At 46.1% G+C, this 20,718-nt stretch overlaps 1 protein-coding gene across 1 annotated transcript in view; it reads right to left on the reverse strand.

Annotated features, from left to right (window-relative positions):
- Nucleotides 1-20,718, reverse strand: part of BTBD11 (BTB domain containing 11) — a 262,548-nt gene that overhangs the window by 34,732 nt on the left and 207,098 nt on the right. The window contains exons 5-7 of the mRNA XM_006914511.3: nt 5,957-6,122; nt 3,842-3,931; nt 1,838-1,939 (exon numbers count right to left, since the gene is read on the reverse strand). Of these exons, the coding sequence (XP_006914573.1) occupies nt 1,838-1,939; nt 3,842-3,931; nt 5,957-6,122 (358 nt within the window). The remainder of the gene's footprint in view (nt 1-1,837; nt 1,940-3,841; nt 3,932-5,956; nt 6,123-20,718) is intronic.

Genomic DNA, 20,718 nt, shown 5'->3' on the forward strand with positions numbered 1-20,718 from the left:
CATTGAGACGTTTAAAGGATGTACACGGTGAGGAGGTGTCCGAAAAAGGGTGGTGGAGATCGGAGTAATTCCAATGTCCCTGCTCTCCCTCCGGGTCAGTGACCACGTGCACGGGGGGAGAGCCATGGCACCTTGGGGGTGAACCGAGAGCCTCTCGCATCTTCTAGAGCCTGCGGCTACACAAAGTGTGGTCCACGGACCAGCACTGTCAGCGTTACCTGGGAGCTCACTGGGCATGCTAGCTCTCAGGCCCCACCCCAGACCCACTGACTGAGAGTCTGCATTTTGACAAGACCTCCAGGAGATCTACATGTATGTTAACGTTCTAGAATCACTGAGCTAGAGGCCATGGCACCAGAGTGCTGGAAGACTCCCTATTCGGGTCGGAGAGCATTAGCGTGGTATCTCAGGACCACAGAATCAGGCGTTCTGAAGGACTTTGGGGAGCAGCTGGGCCAACCAGGGCAAGAATCGCTTCTAGAACACTCCAAATAGCTCTGAGAACAGTTCAGCAAATGCTGAGTTTCCCAGCCACTAAGATCAATGAATAAAGTGGCAGAGTGAGCCTGTAGAAATTTTGCTTTATAGGACTCCATTCTGTGTATCTGGGCTTCTTAAAAATTGAGATTCTGTCCATGCCAGATCCTCACTCACAGTGAATGTGCTGTCACAGATGTGAAATGGGGGCAGATCTGATTTCTTTATTACCCATCCGGGGCTCCCTGAAGGCACAGCCAGGAGGGGGCTGCCTACTTGGCATTCCGTGACGTGTGCACCTGCAGCAGAGAGGTGGTCTGACTTCTGTTTGGTTTGCTTGACTGCCCAATGCTCTGATTCCTGATTAAAAGGCTGGGGATGCCACTGCATGCTAAGGGATGGCATCTGTGTCTGCCCGGCCACCCTCCAACCCCTTCTTAGATTCTTCCACAAGGAATGGACTGGGCAGGATGTTCTACAGACAGAAGCCAGGTCTCACTGTGACACATCACACATTCAGCTTCTTGAAACATGACTGTGGATCTGTCTTCAGAATTCCCATGACCTAGGAAACAACCAAGGATTCCAGCATTGCCCGGTGGTCCCTGTAACACTATTCCCTGCTCTGCATAATCCTCAGAGGCCTGGACCACATAAGAGGATGTGAGTTCTCGATGACCCGAAGCTCGGCACTCACTGGGGGCTCAGGTGTGGTCACAGACCTGGATGCTGATCTCTCTTTTCCGGTGAAGTGAAGACCACGTTTAAGATCTAGAATGTACTGGATGGCTATTTATGGAACACCAACTCTATAACAGCCAGAAAAGGTGCAAGCAATACACATTTATATGCCCAAAGGACCTCGGATGAGAACATTCTCAAGAACTGGGATCCAAGCAAGTGTCTTTAGGAACTGTTGCCTTGGTGACTTGGATGCTTCTTTCCACTGCTTGGAAACCACTAGACTCTACACAAACACTGGGGTCACACCTAAGGGGAAGTTCTAAGGTCTCACACCAGCCAAGTTTTATATTCATGTTACGACAAATGCAATGAACCAGTCCGCAAAACCACAGCTCAGGCCCCACCCCCGAGCAACCAGTAATAATTCTGTAGGTTGGTCACCCTGTGTGTGAGGCTGCATGTGGGTACATGATAATTTCATATTGGTTAAAGCCAGGACATACAGATCATTCATTATACATGGTATTTTCATTCATGTGATATGAATATGCTATATTTATTTGCAATTAACCAATATGAATCTCTTAGCGAATATGCATGCTGGGAGGGGTAGAGATTTGCATAATGGAAGAGGTAAAATTAAAGGTCAGATGTGGATAGGGAAATATGTTAATACCTGAACTACAGGAATATGTCCATGCAACACAGCAAAAGTCAGAGCCGTCCAATGGCGGGTCTCAGGGTGGACGGATGGATATTTATGAGGAGTACTGACAACCTATAAACAAATTGAAGTTATTTTCAATATGTGACCTTCATAATACTTAGACTAGCAAATCCGACCTGTCTGTGGCTGGGCATGTGGGCTACAGGCGTACAGAAGGACATCCTGGAAGGTGCCTTGGGACATGGTGGTGGTGCGGGGCAGCGAAGAATAAGGATTCCTTTGCTTCTCATCTGAAGGGAAGTAAATGGATGACTTCGGACCACCTCTGTGGTGCCCTGGAGAAGCGGTGATGGCGGCTACAATACGCCAGCTCACCTGCCTGCCTCCTCTTTCTGCTTAAGGAAGGGCGGTGGTTCTGAGAATGACAAGATGTCGGATAGCGTGAGATGCCACTAACGTTAATTACACCCACACCTTCAGGAGGAATTCTCAGCGGTGGCAAACCCCAGGCCAGGGGAGGGCTGCTTCAAGCTTTCGAGACAGGGAAGATCATCACCCATCTGATGGAGGAATGTCACCATCTGGTCACGGCTGACCCCACACTGTCCTCATTTCACTTTTCTGCTGGCTTCCTGGTTGACGAGGACTCTCATGCTACTGGAAATGAGGAATAAAAGCCTGCCCTGGATGCACCACGAATGAGCAATCTGATATTGGTCTTTTGATATGGGGGCCTCAAAACGCCCCAGGCCAAGAGAGAGGCGACAGGGCAGCTGAAGGTTGGGGTCCTGCAGGACTGGCACCCACACGCGGCTTTTCTTCCAAACATTCCTGGGGCCAAATAAATAATCACGACGCCTGTTTAATTCAGAGTAGTTGAGTTCACTCATCACCCGCTGGGGGAAGGCCTTGAGCTAGGTCAGCACGGTGCCTGGGGCTTCATAACAGGGGAAAAAATCTCCAATACCTGAAACTTGTAAGATCTATAATGGTTCTGGATCCAAAACTATGTCTATTGTCTGCTTTCCTCAGATGAATATAAAACTCACTTAAACAAACGAACAAACAAAAAACCCCTAAAAAACCAAAAAACAAATAAATCCACAGTAATAAAACTATAAGAACATCTAATTTTGAACTAAAAGGGTTTTCCAAGGTCCTGAGTTAGGGTTGCAGTATGCCGATCTTTCCAGCCTCCAAGGATGCCAATATCTGGCTGCCGGAGATTGTGGGTCTTAAGACAGCATAGAACATGGCAAAAAGTGTGATTTCAACTATTACAACCCTTGGTGTGTATGTGGGGGAACCAATATTAATGGAGTCCCAAACTTATGCCAGGTATTCTCTGTATTGATTTCTTCCAACAACTCTCTGAGATGGGTGTGATTATTCTCTTACTTTGCAGATGGGGACACTGAGGCTCGGAAAGTTAAACGACTTGCCTAACCACAAAAGCAAGTTACTAAAATGTGGCAGTTTCAGAATTTGAACCCCAGTGTCAAACTCTAGAGCCTGTGGGGATGTGCTTTCCACTCTACCACACTGCCTCAAGAAAGCTTTGTGATTAGCTTTAAGTCCTGGGGCTCAAACTCAGCCAACCAGGTGAGCCAATCAGGATTTGGTGGGGGAGGGAACAGCCCAGGGGACAGGGGGCAGCTTTGCATTAGGCAGAGGAAAGGGGCTGATGGCTCAGGAGAGTTCTCTCTGCTCCGAACCCAGAAGGAATGGATCAGCAGTAAGAATCAGAAACTCGGTACAGTTGAGCTAAGGAGAAGCTGGTCTTCCTTGTAGAGTGGTTGGTTGTTTTTAAGTGAAATGTACATACTGGTAGCAAACTGGAGTTTGGTTGGGCTGGGGCCTTGGGATGGAGGAACTCCATCAGTTGGTCTGACCGATTTGCTGGACTGAGCACTCTCGGCGGTGGCTCTCTGGAGTAAAAAGCCCCCCTCTCTTTGCTCGCCTTCCCTTGGGGACTGCCAGGCAGAGGGGCCCTGCAGCCCTCTGCACCCTCACCTCCACATTCAGGTCAGCTCCGGCATCCAGCAGCATCTGAACCATCGCCTCGTCCCCACGGACGCAGGCGTACATCAGGGGGGTCATGCCCTGCGGTGAGTTAAAAACCAGAGAATGAAGAAGGTTTACAAGGTGATTGTGTCACTTGATGACAACAAAAGGACAATCTTACTTCTGTGTAGAAGGCTATGCTTGTTGTCCAAAGCCAGCATTAAACAAATAAACCGCCCTAGGACGCATACGACCACGATCCTTCATATTTTGAAAACCAAAATGGAGGCAAGAAGGGAGCATAAATTGCCTTTTTTTGCATTTATCTTTGGAAGATTTTCATTAGTCTGTCTTAGGGTGCAACAGACCTAAGAGTATTGGCTAAAATAACTGGCCGCTTTCAACTTACAGCTCTTAGGAACTTTCTGGATTCTGCAACACCAGCCCCTAAGCCATCTAACTGACAAAAACGGTCTCCTTGACATTTTCTCTTTTGCAATATAACAAGTGTCATCTTTACTCTATATCCGCTGCCGGACAGTGTCAAGGAAAATTGGATGCCTCTGAGCATATCCCCCCATCCCTCCATCCCTGACACCTGGTTTGACGTTATCATTTACAAGCAAAAGGCAAGCGAATAAGGAATCGCTTTCAGAAATTCCATATTTTCTCATGACTCCTGCTTATTACAAAGTACCACAACCAACAGAAGGAAGGGATGGAATTTTCAATAAACAGCGTTGCGAAGGCAGCCATTTGGGAGAATGTTCAAGTTAGAGCTCGATCGCATACCATACACCAAAAAACATTTCTAGTTTGATTAAAGATATAGCGAAAAAATTAAAACCACAAAAGACTTCTAGACATAAAAGAAATCACAAAGGAAAACCATGACAGCATTGAGGAGGTAAAATTAAAAACATTACAAGCAAAATTAAAAGGTAAGCCATATATTGAGACCTATTTGTCCATTATAATAAAGGGTTATATGACTAAAATGTAAAGAGGTCTTCTAAGTAAAAAAGAAAGACAGTAAAGCTCCAATGAAAAACAGGTAAAAGATAAGTAAGTAGGGAATATATATAGTTGGAGGTTGTGTATAGGAAACAAAGTCTCTGAGAAAGTAATTTGAGATAAAAAAAACCTTAACTTTTTTAAGGTTTTTGTGTCTGAGCCACTATTTCTATTTTTAAGAATCTCCCTAATGAAATAAACACAGATTTGAACAAAGACTTGCGTAAGTTTATGTAGCTCAGCATTATTGATATAAGTAATTAGAAACAAACTAAATATCCAACAACTGAGGCACGGTTAACGGAAAAAATAACATGAGCATTTTAAGTAGCTATTAAAAGCGATTAAAAATATTCCATGATATTACAAAGTACCTTTATATAAAATATTGAAAAAAAACCCAAGTGTAACGAATCCTTGTTTTTAAAAAATAAAATAAACTGTGTGTGTGTGTGTGTGTGTGTGTGTGTGTGTGTGTGTGTGTTAGGGCTCCTTGGTGTTGCTCAAGAAAATTACCAGCTGCTGTCTCTTCCCTGTGCCTCGCATTGAAAACTGCTTTTGTTTTCTCTCTCGTTGACATCTTCACCCACAGGGGGCATCTCCCTGATTAGAAGATCCACCAGGCTCTCACTGTACCTCAGTGTCAGGGGCTTGCGGGACAGCTGTCTGTCTCTGAAGTGCCTCCTAGGGTCACCCAGAATGACGTTGGTGTATCTTAAACATATTCTGAAAGTTTGGTGAATATGTGCCTGGACTTGTGTTGGCAGTAGCAGACAGGCTGGCAGAGAACTAATTTTAACCATGCTGGAAAAAGAACTTGAAGGACACATACTAAATATAAATAATGGTTATCTGGGTGATGGCATTATTTCCCTTCTGGAATAGGCCTATTTTTTCTCTATTTTCCATTTCAGCTGCAATGATCATGTGCCACTTCTGTAAAGATGAATAAGGGTATTTTTATAAGATATTAAAAAAACCCAAAAAACAAAAACACCCTAAATCACCAGTAGGGGGAGCCTCTGTCCAGTGCCTGCTGTTTCCATCACACCATGGGGCTGAGATGGTGAAGGAGAAGGAGCCTTTTCAGATACTCAGAGGATGCTGTACCTGTTCGCTCATGGTGTTGATCCCATCGGGCCCCAGGAGGGACACTGCTTGCTTCACCAGGTCTGTTCGCCCACAGTTCAGCATCCGGAAACCCAGGTCCTGCTTAAACTTGGCTTCGATGGCCACTGCGTCCAGCTTCCGGGAAGCGAAGAAGCAGTCGTCAGCCCTAAGGAAGGAGGAGATGGTCAGCTGGGTGCAGCCGCTTCCCCAGGGACTCGTCCTGGAAGGCCACAAGAGTTAGGAAGCACCAGGAGACTATGCATTTGCTTTTTATGTCAACTGCTTCTTCTTAGACTCCAGTTAAAATAGGGACGTCTTGATCCTTTGTCATTTATAAGGGTTGCTGTCTCTCCTTTGTGCTCCCACAGCATACTGAGCTAAGTATGATGATGGCTATTATTTACTGAATGTTTACTAGGGGCTAGGCTATACTCTTTCCATGAATTAATTCATTTAATCCTCACACAATCCCAAGAGGTAAGTACTATCATCACCCCACATTTAACCATGGGGATACAGGCACAGATAAAGGACTTGCTCAAGGCCACACAGACAGCAAGTGGTGGAGCTGGGATGTGAACCGAGGCAGTCTGTGGAGAGCCGGATCGGGTGTCTTACTGTGTCGCCCTGTCCCCCTAACACGGTGCAAACTATTTGCCTCTCTCCTTGTCTGACTTCCTCTCCAGGCTGAGAACTTCAGAGAGAAGAGAGCTTGTCTAGTGTGTCTCTGTATTCCAGTGCCAGGTGACACACAGCACACGGAGATGTTAAAAAACATTAGCCGAAGGGACAAAGAGTAGGTGGATTCTCTACATTCACAGCAGAACCACGGCAGAGAACTGGCAAGACAGAACGAGAGCACACAGGGTAAGGTGCATCGGAAAGGAACCCAGCCAGCCGGGCACGGGGCGATGGACGACAAACTCTGCTTGTAAAGGATGTTACTTCCTTCTCACAGTGAACTGATCCGTTATGACATCAATTCACCAAGCATTTATTGAGCACCTGTTTGGGACAAGCTCTGCCCTAGGTGCTGAAGACACAAACCTAAATCTGTCATTGTTCCAGCCCAGGGAGCCCACTGCCCAGAAGGGGAGAGAGCACAGGCACTGGTCATTATGATCCCAGGTGGCAAATGCAATGGTTGAGGGATCAGAGACCTGCACCCAGCAGAGCCTGGGGGATACAGTAAGGCTTCCTGGTGAGGTGACCCCTGAGCTGTGTCTTAAATAAGGAGATAAGAGGAACCGGCTGGCAGAAGATGTGAGGGCTACCCGGATAGGAGACACTAGGAGTTTGGTTCTGGCCACCAGGGGGAGCTGATGCAGTGAAGACGGAATGCAGAGAAAAGAGCCCTGAAGCTTGGCGTTGACAGGGGTCTAATCTGCACGCGCACTTTAGGACCTGTGTGCCAAGCCAGCTCCAAGCGCCTATGTGTATGCGAGCCCTGGGAGGAACTACGAAAGGTATTTAGGGGGCCCACAGTTGACCAGGACCCTGGACTCAAGGATTAAGACCTTTTCACAGCAGATGGACTGGCCAAGACCATTCCACAGCAGTTGGAAGACTTTTCTGGGAACCTGAGATCTCCCCAGGGAGATGGGGAGGCCTGAGGGACTCTGACCACGGCATTGGTCACAAGGAGGCTATGCCATAGGGCCCAGTTCACAGGTCTTCGGACTTGGGACTCTTATAGTTGGGGTTCCAGATTTAGCAAATATTGCATAGGGCAAACTTATATGAAAACATTATTCTTTGTTTCTCTGAAATTGAAATTTAACTTTTTTTTTTTTTTTAAATCATCTGGGAATGGGCAGAACCACTTGCCATGATCTGAAAAGGATACGAGAAGAGCCATGGATCCCATTGAAGTGTAGACAGCACCTATCTCCAGGGAAGAGGGGAGACCCTTGGAATGGCAGCAGGCTTCATCTGAAGAACCTACGTTCCCTACAGTATAGTTAAGGAAGAAGCTTCAGGTCAAATGAACAAGACAGAGAGAAGAGCATGAGAGCAACAAGCAAGGTCCTGGGGCATATGTCACAAGGGTCCCCCGAGAGAGAAAAGAGGGAGTCTGATCTGTACATGTTACACTAAAGTGTCTGGAGCCTTTATTTGGGGTGTGTGTGCAAATCTCGGGGAGGTCTCGGATTTGACTGAGTGTAAGGAAGACTTTTCTTCTCACAGACTACTATCTGATTCTGGAAGAGTTTGCTTTGTGAAATGGAGGGCCTCCTTCTTGGGGGCAAAGAGTTGTCGTTATCACTGAGTTTGCAATTTTCTCTTTCCTGTCTGCTATCCTCAGTGCTTGACTGAGTCTTCCAAATAAGCATTTTTTTTTCTTGAAATTTAGTTGAGCTAAATTTCACATGACTGGGTAAATGTTACTGAGCACCTACTGTGTATGGGCACCATGCAAGGGGGCTTGGAGAGGGAGACACAGACCCCACCTCAAGTTCATTGAACTCCCAGGCTGCTAATCCAATAATTCCAAGGACATCAGAAGTGTTTACCAGCTACAGAAGTCCTTGATTTTAATTAGAAAGAGACAAATGGCAAGAAAATTACTGTAGCTAAGATGATGATAATAATTGTTACTATAGGAAGCTGACATTTATTGAATACTTACAATGGAAATCTAAACTTTTTCCATGTATTAATTCATATGATCTTCACCAGCCAATGATGTAGGTGTGATTAGGGGCCCCATTCCAGAGATGAGGACACTGCTTACGTCACAGAGCTGCAAAGCAGTGGGCCAGGATTTTACCCCGGTGATCTGACACCCCAGCCTGGCACTTCCCTATCATGCTGGCGTGCCCACATATGCAACTGCCTACTCAGGTGCCTCTCTTGGATTATCTCCCAGACCCTCAAAATTAACATGTCCCAAATGGAACTTTTTATTAACAGGTACATTTCCCACCCTCCAAATTTGTCCCCCAGTCACCCGATCTCCATAAATGGTGCCACCGTCCACCCAGGTGCTCAGGCCAGAACTTTCTCTCATGCCCACATCCATTCCATAAGGGGCCGATTTTGCCACCCAAATCCCAAATTCCAAATCCATTCACTTCTCTCCAGCTCCACTGCCCAGACCCTGGTCCCAAACGCCAGCATCTTTTGCCTAGGCTACTGCAGTAGCCTTCTAACTGGTCTTCCTGCTGTCATTCTTCTCTGCATCCAAACCAGTCTCTTACGCAAGGGAAGAGTAAGCCTGAAACATAAATAGGACCATGTAATGCCCCTGCTTAAAACCCTTCAGTGCCTTCACATGTATGCAGAAGAGGCTCCAGCTCCCCACGCACGGCCTACAGGGCCCTGCCTTGCTCTCCAACACTTCCCTTCCCCCCTAGCTCTGCACTAGAAACTCCCCCATTCCCTACTCTGTCCCTTCAACAGGCCAAGGTCTTTCCTGACTTGAGGACTTTACTCCTGCTGCTCCTTCTCCTTGGAATGCCCTTGCCCTGGCTCTATGCTGGGCTGGCTCCTTCTCACTCAAGTATGAGTTTGAATGTCAAGTGCCAAGGAGGCCTTCTCTGACCAGTGCCTCTAAGGGAGGGTCTGCTCCTCTCCTTTACACGTCCCATCTCCAGGCCAGTTTCATCCTCCCCCCAGCACCTTGCACTGTTCGTGAAGATTTTATTTATTAATTTTACTTTTTAAAAAAGTTTGCCTTTTCAACGAGGATGCCAGCTTCCTGGGGGCAGAACCACACCTGTCTTGCCTTGTCTATCTTGTATGCCTAAAGCACACAGTATTAACTGATAGGTGAGCCATGTACCATCCACTTTTCATTCTCAAGGCCCTAGGAAACGTCTGTTTATCAAGAATCCCTCGATCATACCAGCAAGTAATGGTTCTGGTCACTGAATTTTATCAGCCAAGGCAGGCAAGGAAACGAAAGCAGGTAAGAAACATTTCCCATAAAGGTCTGTGAAAAAATGGCTGTTCGACAGGGTTTCTTAGATTATTGAAATCTGCAAAATCTTAATTCCTGCAGTATTCCTGTAAACATGACTCAGAGCTCCATTTACCCTTTCTGGAAAGTCTCTGAAGGGTTTGCCACTGAAGACCAACAGGTCCCCTATGGCCTGGACAAATATGCGGGCCTCCTAAGTATAGGGCTTGTTTATTCAGAAATCTATTAAGCCGGCCACCTGGGGCTTCATCAGAAGGTGATCAGCAATGGCTCTCAGTGATGCTGTAAAAAAATCTGATCAATTTAAGTAAGAGGTCAGCTACCGAGGCGGTCAATTTCTCTGATTTCTCAAGGGTCCCTGGCCCCAAGAGAGTGGCTCAAATAGCTTCCGCCACTTCAGGTACGTGACTTCAGAAAGATGTTTTCCAGGAGGCCTGCAGGCCTGAGCACAGCAAAAGATGGCATTGCCTTTTCTCTCCTGGGAAGGAAGTGGTGCTGAGGCGGGGAGCTGATGCATTCTGCTGATCTCTAGATGCACTCGGAGTGACAAATAAAAGCTGGTGAAGCCTTGGACGCATTTCATTCATTTATTGATTTTTGGAGCGAGCATGATCTCTGGTTCCCAGCTCTGCTCTTTAGCTGCTATGTGATCTTGGGGCAAGTTACTTAACCTTTTCGTTGTTCAGTTTTCTCATCTGTAAAATGAGTTTAGTCATAATACCTTTCTCCTAGGATTTTGGGTGTGGATTAAATGAGATAATCCATGCATACTGCTTAGAAGAGTATAGAGCTTAGCACACGGCTCTCATTAAATGTTAGAGATTTCATATCATAATCATTATTATAAATTACAAAGCAAGGTCCAGACTGTTTGGAGACAATATATTCTATTTGGAAAAACCAAATACAGAGACACAGAGACTAAAGAACACTGCAGTAAAAGTGCTTCTTAAGATCTCAAATTAGACACTGCATCTAAGGGCTGCCACCCTACCCAGCATGGTTTTGCAAGCAAACTAAGTGATGACAGAGGTTGGGGAGGAAGGGGGAACGGGAGTCGTGCTTGGGACAGAAGCAGTTTCTGGAACAGCCCAATATGGAAGACGTGGCAGAGCCACTCAGGGTGCTTGTGGGCCTGCCCAGTCAGGCTTCCACCCCTCGTTCCGCCGCCATTCCCAGGACCCATCCTGACCTGACTGGCACTAGAAGGAAACTGGCAGCTCCCAGGTCCCCTGAGTGCTGACTTCAGAGCAGCTCTGGGACCTGCATCCCCAGGGCGTGGGCTTGGAAGCCAGACTGCCCGGGTTCATTGCTTGGCTCTGCCCTCACTAACTGGGAAACTCTGCCCAGGGTACTTAATCTCATGTATTCTTCTCACATGTGAAATGGAGACAGTAACATTACATGCTTTACTTACTTAAGAACTACTTAGCACGTACCATGTACCAGGCACATTATAATAAACTTTTTATAAATATAAACATTTAATTTTCACAGTCGCCCTATGAAGAAAGCATTATTAGTAACCTATTTTACACTTAAGAAAAACGGGGCACAGAGTTTTTAATCAACTTGGTCTTTGGCACACAGCTAATAAATAGGAGTCAGGATTTGAACCGAGGCCGTCTGGCTCCAGAGTCTGTCCCATTTCTTAGGGGTGTGCTGGCAATTTCTGGGCTTCCCAAGGGATTCCTCAGGCATGACTCTGGGATCTGTAGCTCACACCATGTCCTTCCTCATCAGTGATGAAAAGGCCACCCTTTACTGCATGCTCATTCTATGCCAGGCACTGGGCTATGTGCTCGAGCTTCACTACTTCAAGTGATTCTCTCTGAGCTGTTGCTGTTGCTGTTGCTGTTTTGTTCCCATTCTGTCAGTAAGGAAACTGAAGCTTGGGTCCGAGTGTCTGACACAAAGCCTGGGCACCCCGGAGCAGGCAGGGCCTAGCTGGAGCAGGCAGAGCTCACACCCCTGTTTTAGCTGTTTACTTGCTGCCTCGGACAGGTCATCTCACCTCTCTAAGCCTCTGTTTGTTTCCCCATCCGCAAAACAAGGATGACAACAGTGGCACTTACTGTCTGTATCTGAGATGGGGATTAAAGGAGATAACTCATTTGAATCACTCAGCACAGTGTGTGATAATAATTGCCCAATACATGAAACGCATACTCATTACTATGTCATTATTTTCTAATTGTAGGTCCTCTTCCCAGGGATTTAATCAGGCCATCTGGAAGTCCCTCCCTCCCCCCATCCTCTAACCATACAACCCTTCAGTCCCTGAGTGGGTCTTCCTTGTCCCCAGGCTCTTCTAGAGCCCGGTCCCTCTGAGCCCAGCCCTCACGACAGCCTCTCGCTTGCTGGCTTTGTGATAGCTCTGCTGTTGCTCCCAAGGCTTCTGCCTTCCCTTTCCATGTGTTTCTGTTCTCACTCATCCGGGTCTCACCAGCAGGCGGGCAGCCTGGGACACAGCAAGTTCCAAGGCCCCTCTCAGAGGCAGCAGCCTGGGGTCTCCTGGGGGATGGCGCTGCTCTGCCCTGCTAACAAGGAAGGTGCCCGTGTCCACCATCGCAGGACTGTCACGGGGGTGCCTATGAGAGGACGCAGCCCCACTCTGCTGCCTGAGCCGCACGATCCATGATTTGGTTTACGGTATGGCTCCCAAGGCCGGTGGGCAGATTGGTTGCCTTGGGACAGAGTAAAGATGTTAGCAATAATTAGAGAAATATAAGTATGTACAGTTTCCCTAACACCATAGTTAATATAATAGTAATAACTTACACCTATCGATAGGCTTCCATGTGCTAAGCATTTCCCATGTGACGGCCCACTTTATCCTTAAAATAACCCTGTGGACCGGGCTCTGCTCTCTTCATTTTACAGATGAGAAACCTGAGGCATGGAGGTTTTGTCACTTGCCCGAGGTCACACAGTTCATAGGTGGTAGGGCTGGCATTCAACCCAAGTGGTCTGACTCCTGAGCTCATACTCACGACTTGTTTATACCCTCACAGGAACCCCAGCTGGCACGTCTCAGCATCCCCATTCCACAGACGAGGCAACAGGGCTGGGGAGAGTTAAGTGCGTTGTCCTAAAGCCACTGGGCCCCTTCTCCCTCCATTTCAACCTGGACCTGTCTCATCTCAAAGTCCAGGCTTAAGTAAGACTTGGCTTTGTGTATGTTCCCACCCTCTGTCCCAGCCTAATGCCAGAGAACCCAACATTATCAAATGCCTGCTGTGTGTCACACACTGGGGACACACAGAGGCCAACGGGATGCGATGTCTGTCCCGGAGAAGCTCAGATGCTAAGGGAAGTGCCACGAGTCCTTCGTTCCCACATACGCATTCACTGAGTGCCGGCTGCTGGCCAGGCACTGGGTTAGGGGCTGGGTCCCACATCGAGTGAGCCAGACAGGGACCCTGCCCTCTCAGGCTGTCACGGAGGAGGATATTAAGCAAGTTGTTTGGCTACCTAGGTGACTACGTAATTGAAAATGCAGGCGCCTCGGGGAGAAAAATGAGCATACAACACTAACTCAAAATAGTAATTAAGGATCAAACTGCCAGCCTCTCACGTCTGTCTGTAGGCACACCAGAGAGATTTATGATATCCAGGAGCAGACGACAATGCTGACTCCATTTATCTGGATACTCAGGAACTCACTGAAGGGTGGCAGGAAAAACTATCGACGCTGAAGTAGATGCCAACACAGCATGCTTCCTTGCAGGATAACCTTGGGCACGTTATCCCATCTTTCTCTAGGCTTCCACTTCCTCATCCATAAAGTGGGAGAGCAGTACCACGTGTTCAGGTTGTTGTGAGGAAGGACGAGATGATGTACACGCATGTATTCTCCCTATGCTGGCGAAGCTCAGAGGCTAAGGGAAGTGCCACGATTCCTTCCTTTCCACACACGCATCCACTGAGCGCCACCTGCAGGCCAGGTACTGGGTTAGGGGCTGGGGTCTGGCATGGAGTGAGCCAGACAGGGACCCTGCCCTCCCAGGCTGTTCAAATGTGGACATGTACCTAGGGAGTGTGGGATGCGTGATACTGGCATAGACTCTGACATCCTAGAAGATGTGGGCCTGTGTCAGTCATCTGAAATCTAGGAGAAACATTACAGGCAGCTAACGCCCCGACTAACTCTTCAGAAACTTGGGGCGATGTGTTGGCTGCGAAACAACACCCGAACCAGGGTTCCTCTTGGGCAAACCCCGATTCACTGGTATGGCTGACTGGAGTACGCAGTTACAAAGGATTCGGAGCCACGTCTAGACTTAGCCAGGAAAGAGGAACCCTACAGAACAGGGCCCGCAGGGCAGTGCTGAAAGCAACTGGCAAGGTGGGAACAGGGCCAGTGGCTTTAAGTCGTGGCCGTATCTCTCATTAGCTGTGTGGCCTTGGACAGATCACATTTCCACTGAGAGCCTCGATTTCCTTATCTATACAATGGGGATGTTGGGCTAGTCAAGCTCCTGGGGCCTCCAAGCACGGACGTCCTCTGAGTTTATCACATGCTTTCTGTTGCTCACGTACCACGCAACAGCTTTTCTCCCTTACTCCATCCCGACATCTCAGTTTCGGTTTTATGCTCTTATTTCATACAAACACTTATTACCGTGATGAAGAGGATCACCTAGGAGAGAAATGCATGGCAATGAGGGCTAACCGTGCCCCGGCATCCATTCGCCACGTCTTCCTTACGGTAATACAGAATTGCCTGCCCTCGTGGAGTTTTGGCTGGGCACATGGCTGACTAGCTAGAGATGACATTCTCCAGAAATTAGAAAAAGCAGCATTTCTGATCAAGGCACACTGAGTGCTTCCATACTCAAAATACTTTATTGGTTTAATAATAATAATAATAGGAAACATATATAGCATTTATTATGTGCCAGAAACTATTCTAATTATATATATATAATTTATACACACATACGTATATATACATCACCTATACATATTTGTGAATGAGTATACACACACACACACACACACACACACACTCAATTCACATTTATGATCTTATCTAATCCTCATGTCGATCCTAGAAAATTTATCTTCATCTTTCAGAAGAGGAAACTGCAGTACAGAGAGGCTAAAAAACTTGTCCCCGGTCACATAGCCTGCAAGTGGTAGAACTGAGATCTGAACCACGTGGGCTGTGGCTGGAGCACCACCTCTCTGTGCTACCAAGGTCTTCCATGGTCACGGAGACACTATTCAGCTTCAGCCGGGGTAACTACTAGATGCCAGGTGGGTGCCAAAGAAATGCAAACTCCCAACCACAGGCTTCAGATTCAAGGCCTTTTGCAACTGTCCCTTCTGGAAAGTTACCTGTCTCTCCACCATTTCTACTTTCTTCCCATTCCATCCACCAAGGCCTGCTTCCCACTCCATGTGGACATTTCCCCCACTGCTTTCTTGCCGGCATGTATGGTGTGCTCCACAGTTCCCATCCTCTTTCCTGTACCCAGCTTTCCTTCAAGTTGTCTTCTAGAGACGAGCCCCACACAGCAGCTCTGACTTGCAGAATCCCAGAACATCGGTGCCAGAAGAGGGCACTCAGCTCCCCTTCCGACCTTCTTAAGATCAGGAAAACTGGAAGCCTGAGACAAGTGAACTAATTGTAGGGCTCACAGACATATTTAGGTGCAAAATCCACGTCTTCTTCTGAAGTCATGTAGCAAGTCTCTCTATGGATACCTTTAGGTTTGTGTAGGTGAGTGATTTTCAGCCAGCGGTGATTTTGTCACCCAGGGGACATTTGGCAATGTGCGGAGACACTTTTGGTTGGTGCTACTGGTGTCCAGTAGGTAGAGGTGGAGGATGCTGCTAAACCGCCTGCAATGCACAAGATAACTCCCCCTCCCCCAACAAAGAATTATCCGGCCCAAAATAGCAGTAGTGCTGAGGTTGAGAAACCCTGGTGGAGGGTGATAAAATTTGTTTTTTGGGATCATCTCTTATATATCAAGCAGTTCCCATTACCAGATTCCGTAAGCATGACAATAAAATGGTCCCTTCAGAAATGAATCGTGAAATGGCAAATCATCGTCCTGACTCAGATACAGGCCCCCATTTGCCCGAGAAAGCCAAATTCCCTTTTACAGGCTTCAAGTCTCTCAACCGATGAGGTTTTCCTTTCCTTTTGGGTGGCAAACAGAAGAACAAATCGAGACTTGTGCTGAAGCAAGTCCCACCAAGATCCCCACACATTTTTCTAAGAAACGAAATTATATTATGGCAGCAAATGGAACATGTAATGTTTGCGAAGTTCCTAGGAGAAATCTTGGTCCAAAAATTGTGCCCACTTACTGTTTATTGCTGCTACTAAAGTACTGAAAAGAGCCAGCTCATTAAACTTGCCTCGGATAAGGAATAGAAAGGGACATTCCACGCCTTCCTCCTGGCCCATCGTTTCTGCCTTGTGAGGAAGACCAAGGGGCCTGGAACCTTCTTCCTCTTTAGAAATGCCCGGGTCATGGCAAAACCCCCTGGGTTTGCCTCCCCCCACAATAGAAATTCTGGGTCTGTTCAAATATGTGAAAAAAGATTTACCTCAAATGCAAGGATTACTAACACCCAGGAGAACGAAACTAGTGTGTTCACAACTGAATGTGTTGTCATGTTATTTTGAGTAGAAAATTATGAAGCAACATTATACATCTCTAGCTTCGGCATCATGCCTTATTTTAAGTCTGAAAATAAGGCTAATCCCTAGAGAAAGAAGACACCCCTAATTTTGGCCAGCTCTTAATGTATATTCTTTTTTTTTTGGCAGACATTGGTTGTTGTCCTCTAGAATCCTTTATCTCCTTTATGCATTGTAGGACCTAATTTTTTAGGTGGGTACATTCCCCAGGTTCCCTTGCAGCTAGCCATGGCCACATGACTAAGTGCTGACCAATAGGGAATGAGGGGAAGTGATGTGCTATCCTTCCACTTTACTTCTTCCCACTAGATAGGTGTTGCCCTGGTGGGTAGGGTAAGCCACATCAGCCATTTAGAGGAACGTATCACCTGACGGATGGCAGAGCAACAAGAGGGAAGGTGCCTGGGCCACTGGCCTGCAGTTGCTGTAACAGCCCAGGACTGCTCATGCCTGGATTGTTACATGAGGGAGAATTTTAAACTCCTGTCTTATCTAAGACCCAGGTATTTTGCACATCTGTTACAGCTAATGAATCTATATTCTAGTTAATCCATTCCACAGATGGTTTTTAAATTTAAGTCAATTCAGTGAAACAGGCAGGAAGTGCTAAGTATATGCTGGTTATTGTGTTCGGTGTTAGATATTCAAAGATGAACACACACACACACACACACACACACACACACACACACACCATCTTCCAAGGAATTTTAGAAAGAACTGATGGTCTTCTTTATAACAATTTTCACAAATAAACATACCAATTCCTGAGGCGCAAAGGCAAAGTTCTAGTGTTAGGATTCCAAAATGCACTCCCAGTAACGCCAGTGCCATAAAATGCTCTATGACAGGTCTGCGATTTTTTTCTGTAAATATTTGAATGGCGAATATATTAGGCTTTGTGGGCCAAATAGCCTCTGGATAACTACTCAACTCTGCCACTGCAGTGTGAAAGCATTCATAAACAATACTAAACAAATAAACACGGCTACTTTCCACTACAACTTTCTTTACAAAAATAGGTGGCTGGCAGCTGCACTTCGTTGACCCCTGATCTACGCTAAAAGATTTAAATAGGATTACCTTCTCTTTGGGATTTACAAGATATACAGGATGTTAAAAGCACTGAGGAAAAAAAAAACATTTAAGCTTATTTAATTTTATTTAAGCCATTGTTTCCCAAATTTATTGAACTACTTACCACTTTTTAAAATAATGCTTATTAATATCCCAGAACCAGTCTTCTGAATGTGCTGTTGCCAATGACGGCTAAATAACCTTTATTGTTAATGAATTATTTTAGGCACGCATCACATATAGAGTAATACAGAGACCACCTACATGCTCACCACCTCACTCAGCTGAAAAAATAAAGCATTGCAAGTACAAAGGCCTCTGCAAACCCCTCCGACTCCATCATCTCTTCCATCTTCTTGAGATGACCATCTCTCCTGAATCTGATATTTATCATCCCTATGCATGCTTTATACTTTTTACTACTTCTAGAAATTCCTGATAATATATGGACTGTCTCAAATGTTGGTAAATTTTATGTAAATGTTAGCACACTACACAAATCCTGACTCACCTTGCTTTTTTTTTGCACAAATATGTTTCTGGGATTCAGCTGTGTGATAACATGTACCTCTAGTTTATTTATTTTTGTTGTTACTTGGTGTTCCAAGTATGAACATATCATAATTTATTTATCCATTCTCCTGCAGACAGATAGCTTGTTTCTCTTCTTTTTCTTTAAATTTATTTTGCGATTACAAACACTGCATCTACGAACATTTTTGTCCATGTCTCTTTATTTCCATATGAAAGAGTTTCTCTAGGGTATAGACTTGAGAGTAGAATTATGTGTTTTCAAGTTTACTTGAAAGAGGATTCGGAGTCCCCTCCAGGGGTGTTTAAAAGTTATCATTATTCTATATCTTTGCTCGAATCTGGTATTGTCAGATTTTAATTTTATGTCAATCAAATGGGTATGAAATGCATACTGGGTGTGGTTTTGATTGCATTTCCAGGATTACTAGTAAAGGAGAGCCCTTTTAACATATTTCTCAGAATATTTCTATATGAGGTCCCCCCAGGGACCTTTGGCACTGAATAATGCTGGCAGTGACTGAAGGACATAAGAGGCTGATGTACCTCCACATTCCTAAGAGCTAAGGCTGGAGGCTGAGCCTTTCAAAATGGACCTCGGCCTCTTTCAAAAGTTACTTTCACAATTCCCAGTGTTGATTCTTTGATTGGAGCTACCTTTCTAGTAGAGAGAACCTGGGCTTTGGAGTCAGACAGACCAAGTTCAAATCCAAGAGAGACCAAGTTCAAATCCAAGACGGGGCACATGTGACTACGTGCAGATCTCCAAACCTCTTGAAGCCCCAGTTTCCTCAGGGGCGAAGAGGAAAATGAAGCCCTCTCATCCGGTTAGGGGAGAAATGAACGGAGCATGAACTGAAGCTCCACTTATTTCCTTTTCCTTCTACGTGCCTCAGTTTCCCCCACAGGTAAAAGTGTCACTACCATTTGTACATCTAATGTTAGACAACAAACTGAATAAAATTCAGAGCTAGAAACCGAGCTTGTCCGTCCAGTCTGTGGCCCTTAAGCTTTTGTAGGTTAATTTATGAACTGATGAAAGGTACGTTTACTTAATGTCATGATGACTACAAACTTTTTAAAGGATGGGACCCGCTCCTTCATTGTTATCCAAAGTATTTTTGTCATGGCTTGTACAAAGTACTTTGTACTAAGTACATGGCTTTGTAATAAGTACTGGTTGCCTTACTAATTGCTAAGGGAGGATAATGTTCTTGTGTAACTAATATTTTTAAGTAGAGCTGTGGAAGTTGGCTGGCAGATGAGTAAATAAGCACCTTGGAGAGAAATTTAACAGACTCATTAGTGGGCCAAAAAAAAAAAAAAAAAAATCTGCTCCTCTGGAAGGCAAATCCCATATGGCAAACGACATCCCCTCAACCTGCCAGTCTGAATCAGAAGCCCTGATTTGGAAATGAGCTCCAAATGCCATTTAGATGTAGTTCTCCGTGTCGCTGTATGCACCAAATGTGTTTCTGTTTTGCTTTTAACGCTTCAGAAGCTCAGAACAAATTCCAAGTGTTGGCAAACTGTCTGTCGCCTGCAGTCTGGTTCCCACCCACATCAGGCTGTTGAAACTGCTGCTGTAAAGGGCGTGATGGCTCCTTCGCTGCCAAGCCCGGTGGCTTCCTTTCGGTCTGCACCTTCTCCATTGGCATGGCAACCTTGAGTTCTGGTGACCCCTCTCCAGCGTAAGTTCCCTTCGGATCTGCTACCTCACTTTCTTTGGGCTTTTCTCTGACCTGGGACCACTCTTCCTTTGCCTCACGATAACGCTTCTTCATCAGGACCTCCCCTGGGCAATCTCGTCCACACCCAGGATTTCAAAGGCCGCCAGGTTTGCCAGCATTTCTCCTAAAGGCTTCTTTAGCAAAGACCTCTCTTCTGAGTTCCACGACTGAACCTCAGCTGCCTATCAAGGTCTCCATGCTGAAGTCTTTCTGCATCTGAATTAGTCCGGGAAAAGCCTTAGTCTGTTTACTTATAGTATCACCAACACACTTAGTAATAGCTCTTTGCCTCATTCATTCATTTATTCATTCATTCATTTGACAAATATTTATTGGGCCCCACTATACGCCAAGCTTGGTAGAAGCTCCATGATGAAGGAAGAGAGAGAAGGATGCTAACTGTCTGAGATAAAGTCCAGGCTCTGACTGTCCTGGAATATTCTATGCCCCCTAACTTCTCCCCTAACCTCTGCTCACTTGAGACAAAACTATATCTGGTAATCGGGGGCCATATTTGCTATCTACACACGTCTTCCTTTCTTTCTGCTATCTTTCCTGGCTAGTGACCCCATTTAAGGTTGCAGATGCAGCTGCTGATGGACAAGCAACTGCTTTGGACACGGTCTGGGACTCCAGCCAATGATAGTTTTGAAAATCTCACACTTCAGAGAAAATAAAAAACTGGAGTCATGCAGAGGAACTCCAGAGTCACTGGGGTGGGGACAGTGACCCTGAAACCAGTCAGCCCTGCTCGATTGTTTTCCTGCACCAGGGGGTGGGGAACTGACTTGCCAGCAGTGGCAGGAGGGCTGAGACATGCTGGACTCTGCCTGGGCCTCAG

The sequence above is a fragment of the Pteropus alecto genome, unplaced genomic scaffold (genome assembly GCF_000325575.1).
Source record: "Pteropus alecto unplaced genomic scaffold, ASM32557v1 scaffold94, whole genome shotgun sequence".
NCBI lineage: Eukaryota > Metazoa > Chordata > Mammalia > Chiroptera > Pteropodidae > Pteropus > Pteropus alecto.